The sequence below is a fragment of the Rhipicephalus sanguineus genome, chromosome 4 (assembly GCF_013339695.2).
Source record: "Rhipicephalus sanguineus isolate Rsan-2018 chromosome 4, BIME_Rsan_1.4, whole genome shotgun sequence".
NCBI lineage: Eukaryota > Metazoa > Arthropoda > Arachnida > Ixodida > Ixodidae > Rhipicephalus > Rhipicephalus sanguineus.
In genome coordinates this window covers 44970549-44991084 of record NC_051179.1, presented here as the reverse complement: position 1 = coordinate 44991084, position 20536 = coordinate 44970549, and the positions used below count along the sequence as shown (strand labels likewise).

The 20536-nt window shown below is 47.8% G+C and overlaps 1 protein-coding gene across 1 annotated transcript in view; it reads right to left on the bottom strand.

Moving 5' to 3' along the window:
• The window catches only part of LOC119389878 (peripheral-type benzodiazepine receptor-associated protein 1-like), a 424634-nt gene that overhangs the window by 45473 nt on the left and 358625 nt on the right, over positions 1-20536 (bottom strand). Inside the window, 7 exon segments of the mRNA XM_037657292.2 lie at positions 1767-1915; positions 3335-3511; positions 7143-7490; positions 11759-11840; positions 18104-18312; positions 18823-18921; positions 19395-19529. Of these exon segments, the coding sequence (XP_037513220.2) occupies positions 1767-1915; positions 3335-3511; positions 7143-7490; positions 11759-11840; positions 18104-18312; positions 18823-18921; positions 19395-19529 (1199 nt within the window).

Sequence of the window (20536 nt, the reverse complement as noted above, 5' to 3'; positions counted from 1 at the left end):
TCTTGCGTAGCCTGTGGCGAGGCTGCTACTTCATCTCACATGCTCTGGGAGTACGGGTCGTTGGGCCCGAAGTTCACTAAGGAAGAGTGGGACGCGCTCCTACGAAGTCCCGTCTATGAGGACCAAATCCTGGCTGTCCAGCGCGCCCGTGATCGGGCCGGCAGGCTAGACCTGTCGGTCCCGTCGTGGGATTAGCCGGGTGCGCGATTAATCGCGTTTTGCTGGACCAATAAACGTTTATTCACTCACTCACTCACTCACTCACTCACTCACTCACTCACTCACTCACTCACTCACTCACTCACTCACTCACTCACTCACTCACTCACTCACTCACTCACTCACTCACTCACTCACTCACTCACTCACTCACTCACTCACTCACTCACTCACTCACTCATCACTCACTCACCACTCACTCACTCACTCACTCACTCACTCACTCACTCACTCACTCACTCACTCACTCACTCACTCACTCACTCACTCACTCACTCACTCACTCACTCACTCACTCACTCACTCACTCACTCACTCACTCACTCACTCACTCACTCACTCACTCACTCACTCACTCACTCACTCACTCACTCACTCACTCACTCACTCACTCACTCCCGCACCGCGTGTTCCTTCAACCGGCTTGAAACACGATGTGCACATTTGCACGCGTTTGTTACGTGGGCAACTAGAAATCATTTAATTTCGTTGCGTTGCGTATTGCTGCAGAGGATCGCTTTGCTGAAGCACGGCCATGTTAGATGAGCCATTCGACGTGCCCCGTTCGGGAGCCACACCATGATTATAATTTCTGTTTGCTCGGAATGGATGTAACCGATAACGAATTTCCCGTGAATTTAGAGCCTGAGGCTAGTTGGTATTCATCTTGGTGCACGAAGGTGGGGCGCACTAATAGATACAGACAAAGGAAGAAAGGAAGGTGCGCATGTGTCGTCGTTGTCTTCTTCCTTGTCCGTGTGTGTTAGGGACTGGCGTCGTCTACAGACAAACACATATCCTCATTTACATAAAATAAGCGCAATATATTCGCATATATACACGGACGTAGGTCCCTGGTGCGGAGGCACTCGGACACTACCGTATATAACATACATCTGTACGGAAAGACCAGCCTCCATCGACTCTGGGAATACACGACATATACGAAAGCGGTCGTGGGAGGCGGGACTTGCCGATTTCACCTGGTGTGCCTCGATGTGTGCGCCTCCAACGCGAATTAAGGCACCCTAGTTTGACATAAAGGGCCCCTCCCGCTGCCGTCCACGTATTGATTTGTTTCACTAATGTTTGTTTAAGACGAAAGTCTTATATGCCTCGTCAAGCGCGAAAAGTGACCGTCGGCGTCCCGCGTCGGTGGCGTCAACACGAGTCATGCGAAATATCATCATCACGTGATGACGTCACCATAAGACGTCATCATCACTTCGAAGATCACCAACATGTGTGACGTCACATGATGACGTCACCACATGTCATCATCGCTTGGTCAAAGGTGGGCCGATCACGGAGGCAGTGCAAAAGCAGGTGAGGTGAATAGAGCTTGCAGTGCCTCCGATCTTGGAGGCAGTGTGAAAGCACGTTAGGTGCGGGAAGCTTTCGGAAGAGCTCAAGGGAAGATCAATACATCGACAGAGAAGAAAAAGAAGATGGCTTTCGCCTTGGAGTTGTCTTAGGCGAATGCGTAAGGGACCCTACGAGGTTTATACTCTACTAACACTAAGGAGCAGCGATGAGGGTGTACGCACCTTGGACGTCCGGGTGGGGTGTACGAACTCGTCGGGCACGACGACGGGCAGCGAGTCGACGGAGAGCGAGTCGCCCGCCCGCGTGCGCACCGTGATGGCACGCGTGTGCAACGGCAGCAGGGACGCCACGTCCAGAAGGGCGTGGTCACCTGGAGGCCAACAGAACAGGGAGACACAAAATATAACAACCACGGAAGGCACAGACGCGCCAGCTTGATACGATAACACGTTTATTACTTTATCTTGCTCGCTACAAAAAAGGACGGAGCTACTCTTTACCTGTAGTCGGTTACAACGTAAGAATAAATACAAGATCTGCTACTGCGCTGTCTGCGTTCAACTTCTCTGCCAAAACGGATCTGATTGGAACGTCCAGCGTGTGTGTGCATGTATACATTTTTCGTTTTTATTTTCTCTCTCACTCTCTCTTCTCTTCCCGACCCCTGTTTCCCCACCCCTACGCAGGGTAGCAAACTGGTATTGGTACCTGGTTAACCTGGTACCAGTACAGCGAAATTTAATGGCGAAATTAAAATTATGCGAGATGCGGGCCATGCTGCATCGTTGACCGCGCTCCGTTTGCATGCGCCGTATCGCTGGTGGCCCACGCTTGTTTTCCATTTTATGGTTGTAGCGCCGCGCCACTCATGGCCGGTCGCCCAGGGGAAAAGAAGAGCGCCCCGTGGCTCGTGGTGGCGCGAGCTAGTGGGAACGCTTTGGCTCGTGTAGGCTTATGCCACAGGAGGGAAGCAACGAGACGGCTGAACCAGAATCACAGTGCCGTGATAAGAATCCTGAGGCTAAAATTACAGCTCAAACGCACAAGACACCCACGAAGAAAAGAAACATACACGACACAAGCGCTGGATAACAACTGCTTTATTCTTTCATACGCCAATGCATATATAAACCCAAGGCAACCTTACCGCACATGCGCACACAACAATAGCTCTAAACCGAAACGTATGACAAGGATGATAATGTATTAGATACGCGAAGACATGAAATCATATTCAGATGGGTGCAGGGACAAAGTAAAGAAGAGGTAAGAAGGGCAAAGAAGTGCGTTTGCGCTGTAATTTTAGCCTCAGGAATATGTACCAACTAGACCCAAATGAAGTTTTATCTTAGTGACCAGAATCGACGCCCGCACGGAGCGCGAGCCGTGGCTTCAGGTGCTTGTCCGTTGTGTGTTGTCCGTGCTCACGGCACAGCACCGTGTAAAATCCCCTAAAAAAAGGTTTAACAATAAACTAATGTCAACCATTCCTCATTCCTCATTCGGTGTATACCTCTTTCGGTAGAGCATCACACGCGCAATTCGAAGGTTGTGGGTTCAGATCCCACCGACGGAAAGGGCGCTATTAACATATAAACGAGCCCCTCGGAAAACTTTCCCCTTTTTAGAAAGGTGTTTGATGTCACGAAAAATGAGCAAATGCATTTGGATAGGGCATCTATATGCAAATTGTCTCTAGGTGAGACAGTGACGGCTGTGGGCCGAGCTTACATTTACTCTTAGCATGTAACCGTATGTGTGTACCTCTAGCGCCGTGCGAAACACGTACCGGTGGGTGAATCGATCTCGGTGACCTTCTTGCCGGCCGCGTAGACGGCGTATCCGGTGACGGCGGCCCCGTTGGAGGTGCCCAACGCGTTGATGGTGACTGGTAGCCAGGTGACTAGCACGGTGCCTTCCTGTGGACCCGCCTCCACCTGGACGTCCACCGGCGGGTCCGGAATACCTGCGCAGTTTACCAAAAACAAGCAACGTGGAAAACTGACCTCATCCGTACCAACCAGGAAACGCGACGTCATGGTGCAACGTTGCGTGAGAACTCTCTGATTATACCCAATTAACCTCGATGGCACCTTTTGACTGACTGATGTATATTTTGCCAAGTGTGTATTATGCATCGGTGACCGCTAAACTGATACGATGTACGCCAGCCAGTCTGGCAATGCGCTTGAGCCAGGGGCGTAGCCAAGGGGGGGGGGGGGGTTGGGGGGTTCAAACCCCCCCGAAATTTTTCAGTTTTGCTGAAAACGGTTCTGAAAAACGGTTCTGTTATTTAACAAAGCCCGCTAACGTCTCGGGCATACATGTAGAAGACGCACACAATTTGTTTCAACACGCGACATGGGGACTTTAATAGGGCTAAACTGAACGAGATAGTGGGTAAAAATGTCAATTTTGCATTTAAAGTCATTGGTATACAGTGATGCCAAAACGGTTTCTGTTTATTTTATTTGACTCCGTGCGGATTTTCTGACGGGCCATTTTTGTACCTGACTCCCCTGGACCGATCCTCAAGAAACCATTGTGTTCTCTAAAAATGTTAACTTCAGAGGCCCTGTTCACTTGCTCCGCCTATCTCAGACAAACAAATGGTTTCAAGCGGCGATCGCTTTCTAAGTAATAAATAACGGACAGCTGCGATGCACCAATCTGTTCTGCGCGCCCCTGCCGCTTGCCGTGCAACAGGAGTCGCTATCGTGCAGGGAGCGGGCTGCTGTTTGCACCGCAAGCGGCAGGGGCGCCGGATCCCGAGGCGATTACTATATTCCCTTAGTGCAAAGCTGGGGTCTGCTGATGGAAAACAAGTTGCGGCGTGCAAGCACTGCGGCTGTCAACTAGGCAGCAGATATTCGGACCTGAAAGCTCATGCGAACACCAACAAGCATAGGGAACTGGCTGGCAGTTCTTCGATCCAGAAGCAACTGGGCTTCACTACAAAAAGGCAAGTCCAACCAGGGAATGCCGCTGAGGGCAGAACTGCTCTATTTATCGCCGAACATTCTTCAATTATGACTGCCGATCACTTGTGCCAACTCTATAAGAAGTCGTTTCCTGACAGCGAAGCTGCAAGAGCGTATCAAATGCGCCGCTCCAAGTGCGCTTCCGTGATTAAGAACGTTCTTGGCCCACACTTCAAGGCGGATCTGGCACAGGACATTGGGGACAGCTATTACAGCTTGATCATAGATGAGTCGACCGACATCAGTGTCACAAAATTCCTTGCCATTTCTATCATCTATCACAGTGTCACCAAGTCAAGGATCATGACCACATTCCTTAACTTGTGCACCATGGGAGTGTGCACGGCAGATGGAATTGTGGCGGCCGTGAAATCCACTCTGATGGAGTACTGTCTTAAACTGGAAAGGATGAGAGGCGTAGGGACAGACAACGCTAGCGTTATGACGGGGATCAATAATGGCGTTCATCGGAAGTTGAAAGCTGAGGCTCCCCACCTCGTACTGATACGCTGCGTCTGCCACTCTTTGCAGCTAGCCACGTCGGCTGCTACGGCGGAAGCATTGCCGAGAATCTTAGAATACCTAATACGCGAAACGTACAACTGGTTCGCAAGATTCCCTGCCCGGCAAATGGCGTACAAGAAGCTCTACGGTCTGATGAATGACGGCGATGAACCACTGAAGATTGTGCAAGCGTGCAGGACGCGATGGCTATCCCTCGAAATAGCCGTATCGAGGATCGTAGACCAGTGGACCGAATTGAAGGCGCACTTCGAGATTGCAAGGCGCACTGAAAAGTGCTATGCGGCAGAGGTGCTGTATGGTATGTACGAAAACCAGATCAATCTGGGGTACTTGCTTTTTTTGAGACCGATTCTGACAGATGTTCAGAAGGTTAACAAGGCATTCGAGGCGAAAGATGCGGATCAAACAAAGCTGCTGAAAGACCTCATGACTTTGCTTTCAAGCTTGGTTGAAAAAGTCGTAATTCCGAAGAGCAGATGTTCTGACGTGCAGACTTGAGGACCACTTGAATCCCAAGCCATATCTGGGCTACCTGTTTGAGACGTACGTTGACAACATGAAAGCTCAGAAGACCGACGAGTTCTCTGTCGCAGATGAAGCTGTGATGCGAGAAAGCTGCATAAGGTTTATTACCACGCTAGTAGATGAAATCAGACAGCCGACTTCCCGACAACATCACAGTTCTCCAGAAAACACCACACTTATCGGTCGAAAACGCTTTGTGCGTCGTGAAGGAGCCATTGATTCCTCTGCTGGAAGCAATGGCAGTGCCCCCTGAAACGATCGAAAAAATTCAAAACCAGTGGGGCAAAATCACCCTCCTGGACTGGAAGCAAATATCGTCCACGCAGTCGTTCTGGTGTGAAGTTCACTCCTATAAGGACGCCTGCGGCGAAAACCTGTTCGCCGAGCTGGCCGGATTTGCCATGTCGATGCTCGTGCTGCCGTATTCAAATGCCGAAGTAGAGAGGACATTTAGTCAGCTTAACATAGCAAAATCCAAGCTGAGGAACAAGCTGAAGCCTGAAACAACAAATGCCATCCTCGTCGTAAGAGCGGGGCTGAAGCGACACCAGAAAAGTTGTTTTGATTACGAACTTCCCGCGGCAGTTGTTAGTGCAATCGGGACATCTGCAACGTATGTGCAACCAAGTCACCTGTCTGGTCCCTCAACAAGTACCAGCGGTCCTGTGGAGATGGTGTCAGACGACAACAGCGGCGACGAAGACCTCGATGTGTTTTTCGTTGACCTGTGAGTTTTTTTTTTTTCATCAGTGTGAGCATTTATAACTTTTAGCCTCATCTGTGATGAGGTTCACCAATGACGACCACCGCAGCACTGAAGCCTCAAGTGTTCTAGTTAGACTCCTTGAAAGACTATTTTATATGTTATTTCAGCTCTCGTAGTTTTGGGGAGCTTTTAAGAATGATAAAGGTATTTATCATACGAAATTGCAGTGTTTTTTGAATAAAATAGGCCCTAGCGGGAAATTTAGCGGATATGTTTTAGAATCTAGCGGAATCTGGCGGATTTCTCATTGCTTTTTAGCGGATGTCTGACGCTCAGCGATGGCAACACTGTATAGTCTGGCACTAGCATGTGGATACCACTCTACAGCTATAAAACGCAGACAATACAAGGCTTGAAGCAGGCCCGTAGCCAGGAATTTTTTTCGGGGGGGGGGGGGGGGCACTTGCTGAAAACCTTGATTATTTGAGAAAAACACATGTTTTCATTATTTATTTTCGGTAAACACCTACTTCACCAAAATTTCAGAGGGGGGGGGGGGGGTTCGAGCCCCTAGCCCCCCCCCCCCCCCCGCCCCGGTTATCTCGTTATCTATGTCGCGTGCCTTCCTTGCCTTATCGCCGCGCCCCCGGTGTGACACAGTACTCCTCATAGGAAAGTAGCCAGCCCACAGTTTTTTGGAAAAGAAACACGAGCATGCCAGATGAGGATTATTGTTGCGTGTCAGAAGGACTCTCCAAGTACACCACTTTGGCTTAGGCTGTCGAGTGTGACTCGTCACGTAGGAAGTGTTGTGAGCGAGAGTAAAAAAGGGAGTGTTGTAATGTGTACTACATACATACCTTTGGGCAGCGTCCGGAAGTCGACGAACGAGGTGAGCAGGCTGGCGAGCTTGCGTGGCTCGGCGCCCTTGGCGTGCTCGTCGGCCGAGGCGGAGGCGCCCGTGAGGGCGGCCGCGGCCGACGACATGAGCAGCCGGCCGGGCTTGGCGCGCACCGACACCCGGTACGAGGTGTTGGGCGCGAGTCCCGTCACCAGGTGGCGAAAGGTGCCCGGCTTGAGTGACTTCATCTCAACGCTGTTGACGGCCACCACGTGGCTGAAGTTGGAGTTGCTCGGCAGCCAGCTGATGGTGGCCGTCGTCGAGGTGATGTTGGAAGCCTTCACGCAGCTCGGTGCCAGTGGAACGTCTGCACAGATGAATGAAGTTGCGTGTTTTTCTGCTGTTATCGCGCCTATGCAGCGTTTGTTTCTACGAACATCATAGTTGCATTTAGAGTGCGGTAACCAGTAATAATAATTCTTGGGGTTTTACGTCCCAGAACCACGATATGATTAGGACGGACGCCTTAGCGGAGAGCTCCAGAAATTTTGACCATCTGGTGTTGTTTAACGTGCACATAAATATAAGCACACGGGCCTCTAGCATTTCGCCTCCATCGAACTGCGGTAAGCAGAGACAGTTCGGAAGTGCCCAGTGTATGCTGTATGATCGTCTTGAACTATTCTGTTACGTGTGGGCATTTACGTGTGAACATTTCGGTTGTGGGAAGGATCACGTTGTGTAAATCTCCTGTTGCGTGAACATTAACATTGCAGTACTGAGATCGAGTATGCAAACCATCATGACCAACCAACTAACCAACGAGTCAAACTGCGGGTTCGTATAAACATATGCCGAGCTGGTCGACAAAGTGATAAAATGTTTCTTCACGAAAGAAGTCGCCTACATATACATGACCTGACGCTCAGTAATTAAGGGGTGCCCTAAATAAGGAGGTTTCATTATCGACAGGTATTCGTGAAGAGGCCTTTTCTGATCTCGATAGGCTTAATACGGACTCCATTGCAGCCAATGTGTACAGCACAAGTGTCACCCGTATTCCCGCACACACACAAAAACCTTTTACGCTACAGCTGTTTTGTACGATAATATTCTACCAAGTCTTCGTGCAGCATTTAACTAATACGACTGCAATGTCTCCTGCATTAGCTTACGAACGAAATGCTGTGAGCAGATTTGTGATGAAGGAGGACTTGTGCGGTGAATTAACGAAGTCGTTGCTTAGCAAATGCCGTTTACCTCTGACCACAACTGAGCTTAGGCCTTCGATAATATTACACCAAGCATCACGATGGCTTAAAGGCCAACTCCGGCGATTTTTTGGCCATGTCAAAGTAATAGTGCTTTTATGTTCCTGAGACGCTCATGTTACGGGCCCGATGGCAGAAATACTCGGCAAATTGGAGAATAATTTTAAATAAGCAAAAAAGCGCAACACCGAAACCTAAACCCAACCGAGTGTACTGTCTACGTATGACGTAGACGTTGTTACGAACGAACCGGAAGTCGTGCAAGGCATGCCGGTCACGCCGGCGAGGAGTATGAAAACTGTGACAGCCGGACGAGCAGGCGCACAGTGGAGAGGTCAGCACGCCGCGCATCAGCTGCAATGTCTGCGACTGACAGTGCCGCGTCTGATACTGACAGTGTCTCGGCCAGCACAGCAGACGCTCGCTGTAGCGGCCGAAGTTAGCGGTGCCCTCGGCTGCGTCACTTCCGCCGCCTTCCCAATACTGACGTCACAGACGCAATGTTGCCAATAATTGTGGGAAGCCAGGAGGGCGTTTGCAGACAATCTTTAAAATTCATTAGCAAACAATCTGCGCATGTCTCAAGCATGCAATTTGGCATAAATGACGGAAACGTCCGAAGGAACGTACCCAGCGAATTTCATTGAGATCCATCGACCTCGAAAAATCGCCGGAGTTGGCCTTTAAGCCATCTGGTCTTGAAATCAGATTTAGCGCAACAATCTTTTTCGCCAACACGAGCACCGAGTTTAACTTCCAAAACGAAAGTTATACTCAGGGTTCACACTGGAACTAGTAAGATTAGCTGAATCATGGACTTCACTAACGTCATAAAGACAGGTTAAACACTCTCAATATGTTAATCTCTCTGCGAAAAAATACTGTCATTTATTAGTCAGTACCAGCCTTGAGAGGTTTTGTCTCATTGCTTACGTGCATCTCGCGCAGGAAGCAAGATGCATTTGTATGAACTACAGTCGGCACAGTTTTAATAATAGAGAGCGGCATTTCCACACCAAAGGCGGATGCACCCAAGAGTGCACCGATGCGCGCGTACTCTAGAATGACGTCACGACACTGAAGGGCGGTGATCCCACCGGGAACATTGAGCAGGGTCTGTACTGCCTTCCTAAGTTGTACCCGACTAAAAGCTGTACCTGAGTATAGGAGCTGTACCCGACTGCTGTACAACTGTCCCCATCGCTGCCTGTGTACGGCACTGTTAACAACTCCTTCACAAAAGCGAACAAAAGACATTCCTTCATTGCTCCCTGCATTCGTCCTGCATAGGCCTTTACGAAGTCATCGCTTACAAAGTTTTCGATGGTTCATGCCAGCGTGACTCGCGTAGTAGCAGCAATTTACAAGCGAGACGACTGCGTGGTCAGTACGTGGATGAGCTGTATGCAAAAGAAACAACAGAGTATGGGCCGTAGCAGTTCGCGTGACCGAACGTTCGTTTAATTGCACCGAACATGTACACCTAATATCCTGGAAACGCCCCTAATTCGGAGAATGCAGGGCGATCTGCTGTAGTAAAGTTATAAGTACGCGATCGATAAGGTATAACAGGGACGCTAATCAGAACTGGTCACGTCAACCCCGACATTTCGTTCTTTTTTTGTATCCTTTAAGGAAAGGGAGGAAGCCTATGTTCGTGGTTCGAATGTCTCTTGGTGAAAATGATATGACTTTCAAAGAACCGAGTTTTGAATTCGAGTGGAAGTTTACAAGTGGCATGAGCAGTGAGTGACATCCCTGTTTCTCTTCCAGGCACTTCCGGTCAAGCACTTATTTCCGGTAATATTCAAAAAGAGTGCATTAGAAAATAAACCTGGTATGAAATCGGCGGTTCCGCTTCAAGTTAACGGTTATAGTGGATACATATGATATCGGAGCATAAGTTTACTTAAGATAAAAGCCAGTTAACTGTCAGTACAATTAATGAAGATGAATTGAATGAGTTCATTCAAAGAGCAGACGGTTTTCTCGTGAGAATCTGGGATCGTTGCGGCACCTGGCGGAACAGATGTCAACCACGCGCTCCTTTCTACGTGACCTCCGAGATCCGCTTTTGCAGTGCGACGAAAACACAACGTTAACACAAGGAATACACCAGGGCGCACGAATGCCGAGGTTCGAGTGCCATTACCATGCAGTAAGACACCTAAGTCAAGGTTCAGGGTCGCCTCCAATTTTTCGGAAGTACAGTCGGTTAGATCTCAAATGATAAATATTAAGCTCCGACAACGTAACTGAAGTTCGACTTTCTGTAAGAGGTCATAGCAACTCCCTTTCGTTCGAACCGCAAGTACTTTCCCTTTGCTCGCGTAAACACTGGGTACCTTGTAAAATAGCAGTTCGTTGTTTTTGACTAAAATATTATTTTTGGCTGAGTAGTGATGCGAGGTATGTCTGAGAAATGTTGTCGGCACGTTCAAGTTTCTCAACTAAACCCAGCGACACAAACCTGTGTGTGAATGGTGAAAACTCGACCATCTTAATAGCCCCCAGCAACACAATTTAAGCACTCCCTTTCTGGTTCTAAGATTGTTCTAAACTTGTTCTAAGATTAACGATATGGACAACAAGTTAGCTCCCCTGCCCCAGTTATACTGACGCAAGTTACTAGTATTTACTGCCTAAGCGCCTGTAGAGCTTGCGTGTGTTGGTTGAATAAACTTTTCTTCGTGGCTGGGACTTTGGAATGCAGCGATATTGCAGCGCAAGTACGGGCGCCGAAAACAAAGTAAAATGAAATTTAATCAGCATCAGAGGGGCATATGGAAAGGTTTAGAGCAATGGTTCACAGCCATGGATGTTTCGGGGACCCCTGGTGTACCCGTAGAAGTGATGAGGGACCCCTTGCAGTGGGAGAAAAGGGGAGGAGGGGGGGGTGTCATAAATTAACACAACATGAAGCGTGAAGTAGGTGTCTTTTATTTCTCCATAGCAAAGAGTGCCCAAACTAAAGTGCCACGTCAGTTCGATCTCAACAGCTCCCGAATAAGTTGTGCGGTCGGCAGCTACATTGGCCTGTTTCTAGCTACGTTTGCTCTTCAAAAAATGCTTCGCATTTAATATCAAGCCTAGAAAAAGTATGATCGTGTGCATATGTCGTAGAAAACTGCAACAAAAGCTTTACAGCCATCTCGTAGAGAAGGGGAATCATAAGTCAGCTCCGCCGCAATGATAAAGCGTCATGCGGTGAAGCATACAAAATAAAATCACGAGGGGCCCCTGCCACGGGACATAGTGTGCAATCAAAAAACGAGTTTTCTTTTTCGAGGATGGGTTTCACGGGCCCCGAAAAATGGCTTCCCGGACCCCCATTTGAGAACCACTGGTTTAGAGGAACGCTTACTTTTCCCGATGACAATGGTGCATGCGGCATCCCTTGAATGCTGGCCAGAGGTCAGTACTGACCTCACGCTGATCCGGTGCGGCTGTCAGGAAAAAGATAAGAATAAATATTTCAAAATAAAGAATGATACGGATAAGAAGTGCATCAAGATTTACGAGAACAACGTACAAATTAAGAGGCTATGCATCCCCGTGAACTGGATGTTACATGACTCGCAAGAGCCGCGTGAATGTGGAAGGTGAGCTCGCAATGACAACGAGCTTATTTGTGATCTCAAAATTTGTGAGAAATTAAGCAGAAACACGTCGTTATCGGCATATAGTGTGCGGCATTGTCCCACTGCATCTGATACGTTTATATGCGCGTTGTCTATCATTAGCGTCGTTGATTCGTCGAGCGAGACTTTATTTCTTCGACGGGCCCCCACACACGCACTTGGTAACGGCATAGACAACTACTTTCCAGAAGGTTGAAGTCGAATGACCTTGTCATCAAATGCAGAACATCCCGCTTTTTTTTTACTGACATGCTGTAAGGAGATGTTGGTGCACATATAAGGCGCCGGCTACTCCTTAGCTCTAAGAGGTGTCGAACAATGAGCGTATAGGGTCCGAAATCTCTGAACATAACAAATCCACAGCCCATACAATATACAACTTAGTATAACAGTAGAGCCATAGTAAAACAGTCAGAACAACATATTAAACAATCACACATATGTATATACACGGTGATGTTTGAATAAGTTGAAGAGCAACCGTTACATGGCATAACCAAGACAAAAATAGTCAACAGTCACATCAATATACACTGTGACGTTAAAACAAAATAAAGCTTAAAGTGGCCCTATAACACTTTTCCAAGTAACCACCGAATGACTTCCTTAAGAAGTTTATTGCCTCACGAATCGACCGCCGGAAAAACTTTTCGAATCCATCAAGTACGAGCGGAGTTACATAGATTTGTCGCACGCTGTAATTGCTTTCTCTCTTCTCTCGTCCCGACGAGAGCGCTGGAAGATATATAAGCTCGGAGGGATGGCACTGGGAAAAGAAGTTACGTCACGCGCGTGTAGTGCCATGACCTTGAGCACTTTTTCTTTCTTTTTTATTCAAACTCGCGGCTTACTTTCAGTGTGATCGCGGGCGCGCATGGGCACGTGGCGGCCTCCCGCGGCAGCCGCAATCACTATGCAGCCCACGATGCCTAAATCAGCCAATGACCGTGTATTTTGGTATGTGGCGCTGTCATTTGGGTATAAGGCATCATCTGTAGAAAGGGGAGGAAAAGATTTGTAGCATACTTTGAGAATAATTCTGTATATTACAGGTCGCGTGCTGCGCTATAATGTTTGGCTCGCGTGTTCTCAGGGGCCTCGACAACCGATTGGCAGCGTTTTCTGGCCATGCGGAAAAAGTGTCGCAGGGCCCTTATAAATGCGCTAGTAACGGCCAAGAATGCCACTGTCTTCGCTCTGCTTATTTAACATCCCAGCCATAGCCAAAAGTAAACAAAAAACACGTTACGCATTGACCTAGTTTTTTTTTTCGTTTGCTTTATCCTCTATGCCCCCATCATCCAGAACACGAAGATGGCAGGAGGATCAATCGAACTGCCTTTCCTATTTGATTGGGACAGGAACGAACTGCTGACCAGCACGTCCGTCTACTTTCGCGGCGAATCCAGAGCTACGGGGCAACGCCATACTCGTAGCGCCATGGGGGATGGAATTGGGGTGGTCTCTTTTGTTTCTCGCAATCCTTTTTGTTCGGGTAACTCTGACTCACATCTCGAAGCGAGCGTACGTGTGTACCACAACAACGCAAGCCCGGGTCCTTGCTCGTTAAAGGAGGCACGCCGGAACAACACGGCCAGTCAGCGAAGGCCTCCGGTACATCTAGTAGACTGGCGCTTCCGGCGCCGAAGTTCAGCCGAGCGTCGCGTGATCACTACAGGGAACACTCACACTTGGTTCCTCATATATATATATATATATATATATATATATATATATATATATATATATATGGCCGTATGAGCCCTCCGTCATCGATCATGAGAGCTCCATCCAATTCGAGCGCCGTTCGATCCTTTTTGCGTAGACGTTCTTTGCTTCATCTAAAACAGTGCGGCGGACGCTATAGTGTACGCAGCCGAAGCGCGAACCAGTGCCGGAGAAACCTAAATCACGATCGGAGTTTATTGACACGTTACCGACAAATCTTGACCCTGAAGCCTTAGTCACTTAGAAGATCACGACTTTATTGACATACAACTGACCCGAAGCTTAGGTATATAGAAACTTTCCCTCATACCCTCGACGGTTTGATTTTCAAGAACGGAGCTGTTTTAAGCCGACCGTAGGTTAGTCCGCGCAGAGCGAACAGAAAACTATCATCCTCATAAACAGCCACGCTCTCTCTTCGTCCTCTTCTTCGTCTTCTGCTTCTCTCCCAGTACACGTGCGCCGATTTGTCCGGCGTGGGATGCAATAACTCGGATGGGCGAGAGAACGAGTACAAAGAAAGAAAGAAAAAGAAAGAAAGAAAGAAAGAAAGAAAGAAAGAAAGAAAGAAAGAAAGAAAGGTAAGACAGACAGAAAAAGACAGAAAAAGAAATAGAGAAAGAAAGAGAGAAAGGAAAGAGATAAAGAGGAAGCGAGAAATAGAGAGAGAGAGAAAGAAAGGGAAGACAGAGAAAGCAAGACAGAAAGAGCGAGAAAGAAATAGATGTGGAGAGAAAGAAACAGAGACAAAAAAAGAGAGATAGAATAAACAGAAAGGGGAAAAAGGATAGAGAGAAAATAAAGAGAAACAAGGACGGCCGCCCAGCTCTGCACTTCCTTCAGGCTTGGCACCGCTAGTGCGAAGCTGCACTATTTTTTTTACACCCTTTAAGGGAAAAAAAAGGGTGTTAGCTACGTAAGACTGAAGGAGTACCCTCATGACTGTGACAACCCACACAGCACCACCGTGTCGTGATAGGCTTCACAAAAGCACTGCCGGCATCATACCCTTTATAAACTCGCTGCGCTTTTCGGAGATATGTGAATGAGCAAATAATGAGTTCGGGGAGACGAAAGTTAAAATCGAGAAAAGATTCTCGAAGGAGGGACTCGCAATTAACGGAACAATGTATACGATAGATGGATCTTGCGCACTGCGCCGCTGCACGAGTTACGCTGGCACTTAGAAAATTAGACGTTTCTTTATTTCCCCCCAATAAACCAAGGCAGAGCGTAAGTATTGAAGTCACAGCCGTCATTTCTTGCACGCATATATAGATATCTGTCAAAAGGCGCAGCCAGACACTGGCCGTTGTCTTTTTATTTTTATGGGCGTAATTGTATTCTACCCTGTTTCTTCCGTGTTTCCTCTTCGTCGCCGAAGTTGATGCGGGCTTTCTTGTTGCTCTGATGCGCGCCTGGCAATCAAAGGTAGTGCGCCCTAACACCACTTTAAAGCCCATCATGAAGCGCCAAGCTAAAAATACTGACAGAGGGCACAGCGAGTGGTCCCTTGCGAGTGCAGCACAAAACGCACCCGAAGCGTGTAGTGCACTCCAGCGAACTCACGTATAGAAAGACAGGCGTGCGGAGATCACAGCGTTATCTAAAAATGGTTCTTCGCGCACTAAGCAGGAGATTGCGATGACGAAATATTGCGAATTCATGAGCTCCCATGGGTAGAGCTGAGCTGGCGATGACGTAACGAGAAGGGCTCTTAAAATGATGGACTCTCGTTTCAAATACCGAGAACTAGGTACGCTCTGCACTATAGGGCTCCGGAAAGAATGAAATTTAGTGTCTGCACATTTGCTTATTGAAAAGTTAAATACCGCAACCTTCCAAAATTTGTTCTCACCGAAGACCTTACTAATTCGAACATTACGCTCTTTTCCTTAAATAACTTTTTACTTCCAAAGGTCTGAACTAACTATGGTTCACAAAGAGTAGCTTTTGTTCTAATGAAACCTATTTATCATTATTTGCCTCATAATATTAAGTGTACTTTTTCTGGATCGTCATTTCAGCATGAGCTTCGCATTTTCATGCTCAACATATGGCACTACTTATTGAATTTCAAATACATCGCTGTCGTTGTATGCTTCCCATTGTATTATTGTTTGCCTAAATATGTGAACCCCAAATGTTCGCTCATTTTTCACTTTGTATTTAGAGTAGTTTGCTGTCACTTTTTTAAATTTTTTTGCTGTTAGGTATAGAATTGGTGTCTTTTTTTAACGTCAAAATAGGTCCCGCTACAGCGTTTACACTGGGACCTTTTTCTGTAGTTATACGCATACATTTTTGTATGTACTAAATAATGAATAGACTTCAAACTTCAAAGAGGTTAACAGGATGTTAACTGGTTATGGTATATATAGTCTTCCTGTTGGTCTTTACGAACACGGATGACTATAGTGAGCACGTATGCGCTCTCTTGAGTGATTTGCTTTCCCAGTGCAATGAAATACTCCCTGGACGCCACGTATGCGAAGGTAGAAAATAGCAATATTCATCGGAAGAAACCCGCGAACACAGGAATGAAAGACAAAAACAAATCAACGTGCGTACCGCCCATCGTGCGAACGGAATCGAATGCGTTCAGGAGGCAGGTTACCGTGAACTTTTCACGTCCCCGCAATCAGCGAGTGTTCGTCGCTGCGCAGTAGAGGCGCGTGGGGTGTACAGCTCGTTACGGTATCAATCGACCGTAACGCTCTTACCGTTAACCAAAAAAAAACAATAAAAAAACGATTGAGGCTCGAACACCTCTGTCGATCGCTACGCTACAGTGGAAGGTACACGTACGTAGCCTATACGTGATGCTGAGTGGCCTCACACCGGAGATAACGGGGCAGTTTTCTTCTTCGTTTGTCGATATCTGTTTCTTCCTCAATCCTGTCCTTCCACCTACCGTTTGCTTCTCTCGCCTCATTGCACTGCCTGCCACAATTCACTTGCAGGTGCATTTTTCTTTCCTTCTTCGGTTTTGTCACTTCCTGTCATCCGCACAGGTCACGTTTGTTTGGTACGGCAACGTTTCCACCTGCACGTCATCTCGATCGCATTGTAGGTGTTATTCGGCGCGTCCTATCACTTCATTAAGCATTTTTTTTTTGTTATCTCGCTCGGAGAAAAGGTGGAAAAGGAGTTTTAATAGTTTAGTATTCGTTACGTGCCAACAAATATGAGTAACGATGTGCAACAGACAATTCGTGAAGTGCAGTTCGAGTAACAGCGGATGAGGACAAAATACATGAGTCGTCATATCAACAAAAACGCTTATATCAATGTATACTCGCACGCCCGTACACATCAAGGTCCTTTAGCAGAGCCGGTCCACCGTACGGTAAGTATGTAACTACCGTACCGTCGTCGTTGGCATGTAGCTGCATTGATCTGCAAGACCTTTATAGGCCACTATAATCTGATCGCGCTACCATACGCAGTGACACTTTTTATCGAGCGAGTTATAACAATAATATCTGGGGGTTTTACGTCCCAAAACCACCATATGATTATGAGAGACGCCGTAGTGGAGGGCTCCGGAAATTTCGACCTTCTGGTGTTCTTTAACGTGCACCTAAATCTAAGTACACGGGCCTCTACCATTTCGCCTCCATCGAAATGCGACCGCCGCGCACGGGATCGAACCCGCGACCTTCGGGTCAGCAGCCGAGCACCGTAACCGCTACACCACCGCGGCGGTGTATCGAGCGAGTCGGTGTACACGTGCACAAGTGATCGTAGCGCGAAGGGACAAGAGAAGAGGAGAGGACAGATTCACCACGAGTGCTATTTTCTTCGCGCTAACTCTTCGCGAAGTCGTGCCCTTTGCTCGGCTCCTTCGCAGACTCGGTCCATCACGTGACCTCTGAGATACAGCGTTATTGACCGAAAATACCTGTTCGGCAGCGCCGTAGCATTTTCCTGCACTGAACGCGTGGTCCGACGTGGGGATCCATGTTGGGCGGACACCTTTTCGGCTTTAGGCGTGTTGTGCAACGCTCCCTACTGACCTCTTCCCTCTTCCGTGGATGTGCAGTATAGCACTCCCTGGGGCACGCGACAGTGCCGTCTCAAGCCGTATACACGAAAAAATTGAGCAGCCATTCCACTGTGCGAAGGAGGATGATCAACGACGCTGTTTAGTTCATGGCACAGCGGTGACACGGCGGATGCCAGTTTGACATGAAAGGCCAGGTTGTGAACGTTGAAATCACTGTTCAAAGGCTACCGCGGCCCAGAGCCTAGGACGTCAGGAGGTTTTCTGCGTACGGATATACGACAGGCCGAGTAACATATAGTGCTTCGCTGTAATAGGGATTCAAGGGGGTCACCTGTGCCGCGTCGACTCCTTCGAGGAGCGCCCTGGTACGGTGCCCGGATCTGACGGTGGCCTTGAGCACGCCGTCCACGTACACGTGGTAAGCCTCCAGGGAGCCCAGCACCACGTCGGGGGGAAGCCAGCCGATGAGCACGCTCTTGTTCAGCTGACGCTCCAGCACCAGCCGCTGCGGAGGGGGCACCGGAAAGCCCGCTGCGCCACCTGCATCCCACCACGACACGTTTCACGCCGTCCATAGGCAGGCAAACAGGGGCGAATAGATGCAAGCAAATAGAGATGCGAGGAAAATCTCCCATTCAGCCAGTGATGCAAGCCGCGAAAGTTCCACCAGCTCAGTTTCGTGGGAAGGTTTAGTAGGAGCCAAAATATAACTATTCCTTCTGGAGGATATACGCATCGTTAGTATAGCCATGATTTGCATAACGAGTTAAACAAGGAAAAAAAAGGAGATTCAGCAGACAGCGTAATTGCATGATTGGTTATTACTCGTTACAGTTATTATTCTTCGTTGGTTAGTTGATCGAGCGATCGACTGATTGAGCGAGTGAATACTAGCTGCACTTATTATAATCGCTTGGCTGGTTCGTTGATTGATTAATCGACTGGTCGACAACCATTTCACGCTATAGTATCTGCACGATTTACTCACGTTACAGGTCCTTACTGTACAGTGACTGACCTATTTACACCGATATGAGGTCATACACTCACCAGTGCCGTCGTTTTCTCGTTCGGTCTCGGAAAGCGCGTCTTCGTCCACTTCTTCGATATCTTCCAAATCGATGTAGTCATTCATTCGATGGAAGTCCTCTGCGTGCAACGATAAACAAACGCGCACTAAACTTGCTGCGCCCTTGAACTGTACATAGTTAACTTGCTGTGAACGTTGCTTTACTGTATACAAGGGCTGGTTAAGTTAAGAAGCCCTGCCAGGAACCATTTCACAATGACTTACTTACGTTAATGCGACTACCACTCGAGTTATGCAGCGACAATGCGCACTGCCAGGTACACGTTTATTGGCGATTAGTCGCATTGGTACAAACACGCAACGCAGAGCCAGGTCACAGATCGCAACGTGTACACGTTCGGACGCCACTGACAAAAGATTCACTAATCTTCAAAATATGGCGAGTCATTTGCGCAGATGCCCTTTCGGTCATCAATTGTCATTTCACTTCGTTTTATTAAAACTTCGGTTCGTGTCAACGTGGACAACGTGCGTACATAGGGTGGGTAATAAGCAATCGGTGGACTATAGTGTTTTAAGCTTACAAACGAACCTGGGGGCAGCCTGTGCTGCTCATCCGATCCCGCCAGGTTGTCCAAGTCTGGCGCGTAGCTGACGCTAGCGCTGCTGTCGTCCGAGTCGCGGTTGCCGTACAGGATGGACGTCTGGAACTCAAGCAGGTCCTCGCCTGAAGAACAAACGACGGTGCAAGAGACAATGTTAAGGAATACAAGAGAGCCTTTCGTTATAAGATGGACGAAATATGCGCAGTCACTGATCGCCCAGCAAAGATGGAAAAGACAAAAGCAAGAATTGTAAGAAAAGAAAATGAAAGAAATCCGTACACAACTCAGTCATTGGACTAAGAGTGAACGAAGATAACGTTGGCGCAATAACAACGGATAGTCAACTCAAATTAGCAATAATTTAGCCAAGAGAGACCAATATTAGACACTGAGAACGAATGCTTGCAGTATGCAAGTAGAAACGGTAGTTCAAGTCGCGTAAGTCAGACATGCTATTAAACTGCCGTCGCGCTGCCGTCGGGATTGGTCCCACGTCTTCAATAAGAAATTATAGCCACGTTACAGAGCGTGGATTGCAGAGATTGCAGAGGCCAATGACGAGGTTTCCTTCGAAAGAAAAAGAATAGAAAAACACATTGAAGAAAATTGCAGGAGAAATTCATTGTTGTCGATTGGCACAGTCAACGCGAGTGGAACAACGGCGACTCGACGACACTTCGCCAGCGTTGTGAAATATGAGCCAAACGTTTGGACGCGCTTATTTGCCCGCGGGACATTAGTGGAGGCGGTTTTATTTCGCGAGACCAAGCATGGGCATGCCTGTGGAGCAGCGTACGACTTCGGCAGAAGAGGCCCAGATTTCAAATCCTGCCGTCGGAACAGGCTCAATATATATATATAAGGGCTGGGCAGAGATACTCAGAAAAGTATTCCGGAATACAGATATCGAAATACATGAACTGGATGCCTAAAATACAGATACTGAGATACATTTGCCTTTAACGTAACGGGATATTTCGGAGATACTTTTGCAATAAGACGAAAAAAGTATTCCGGAATACAGTTACAGCGATACAGATACCGGAATACTTTTTTTTAATTCAAGGATGCTCATACTACGCAAAGACACTTATTAGTGCAGCATGATGTTGTAATTAAAGTTACAGCG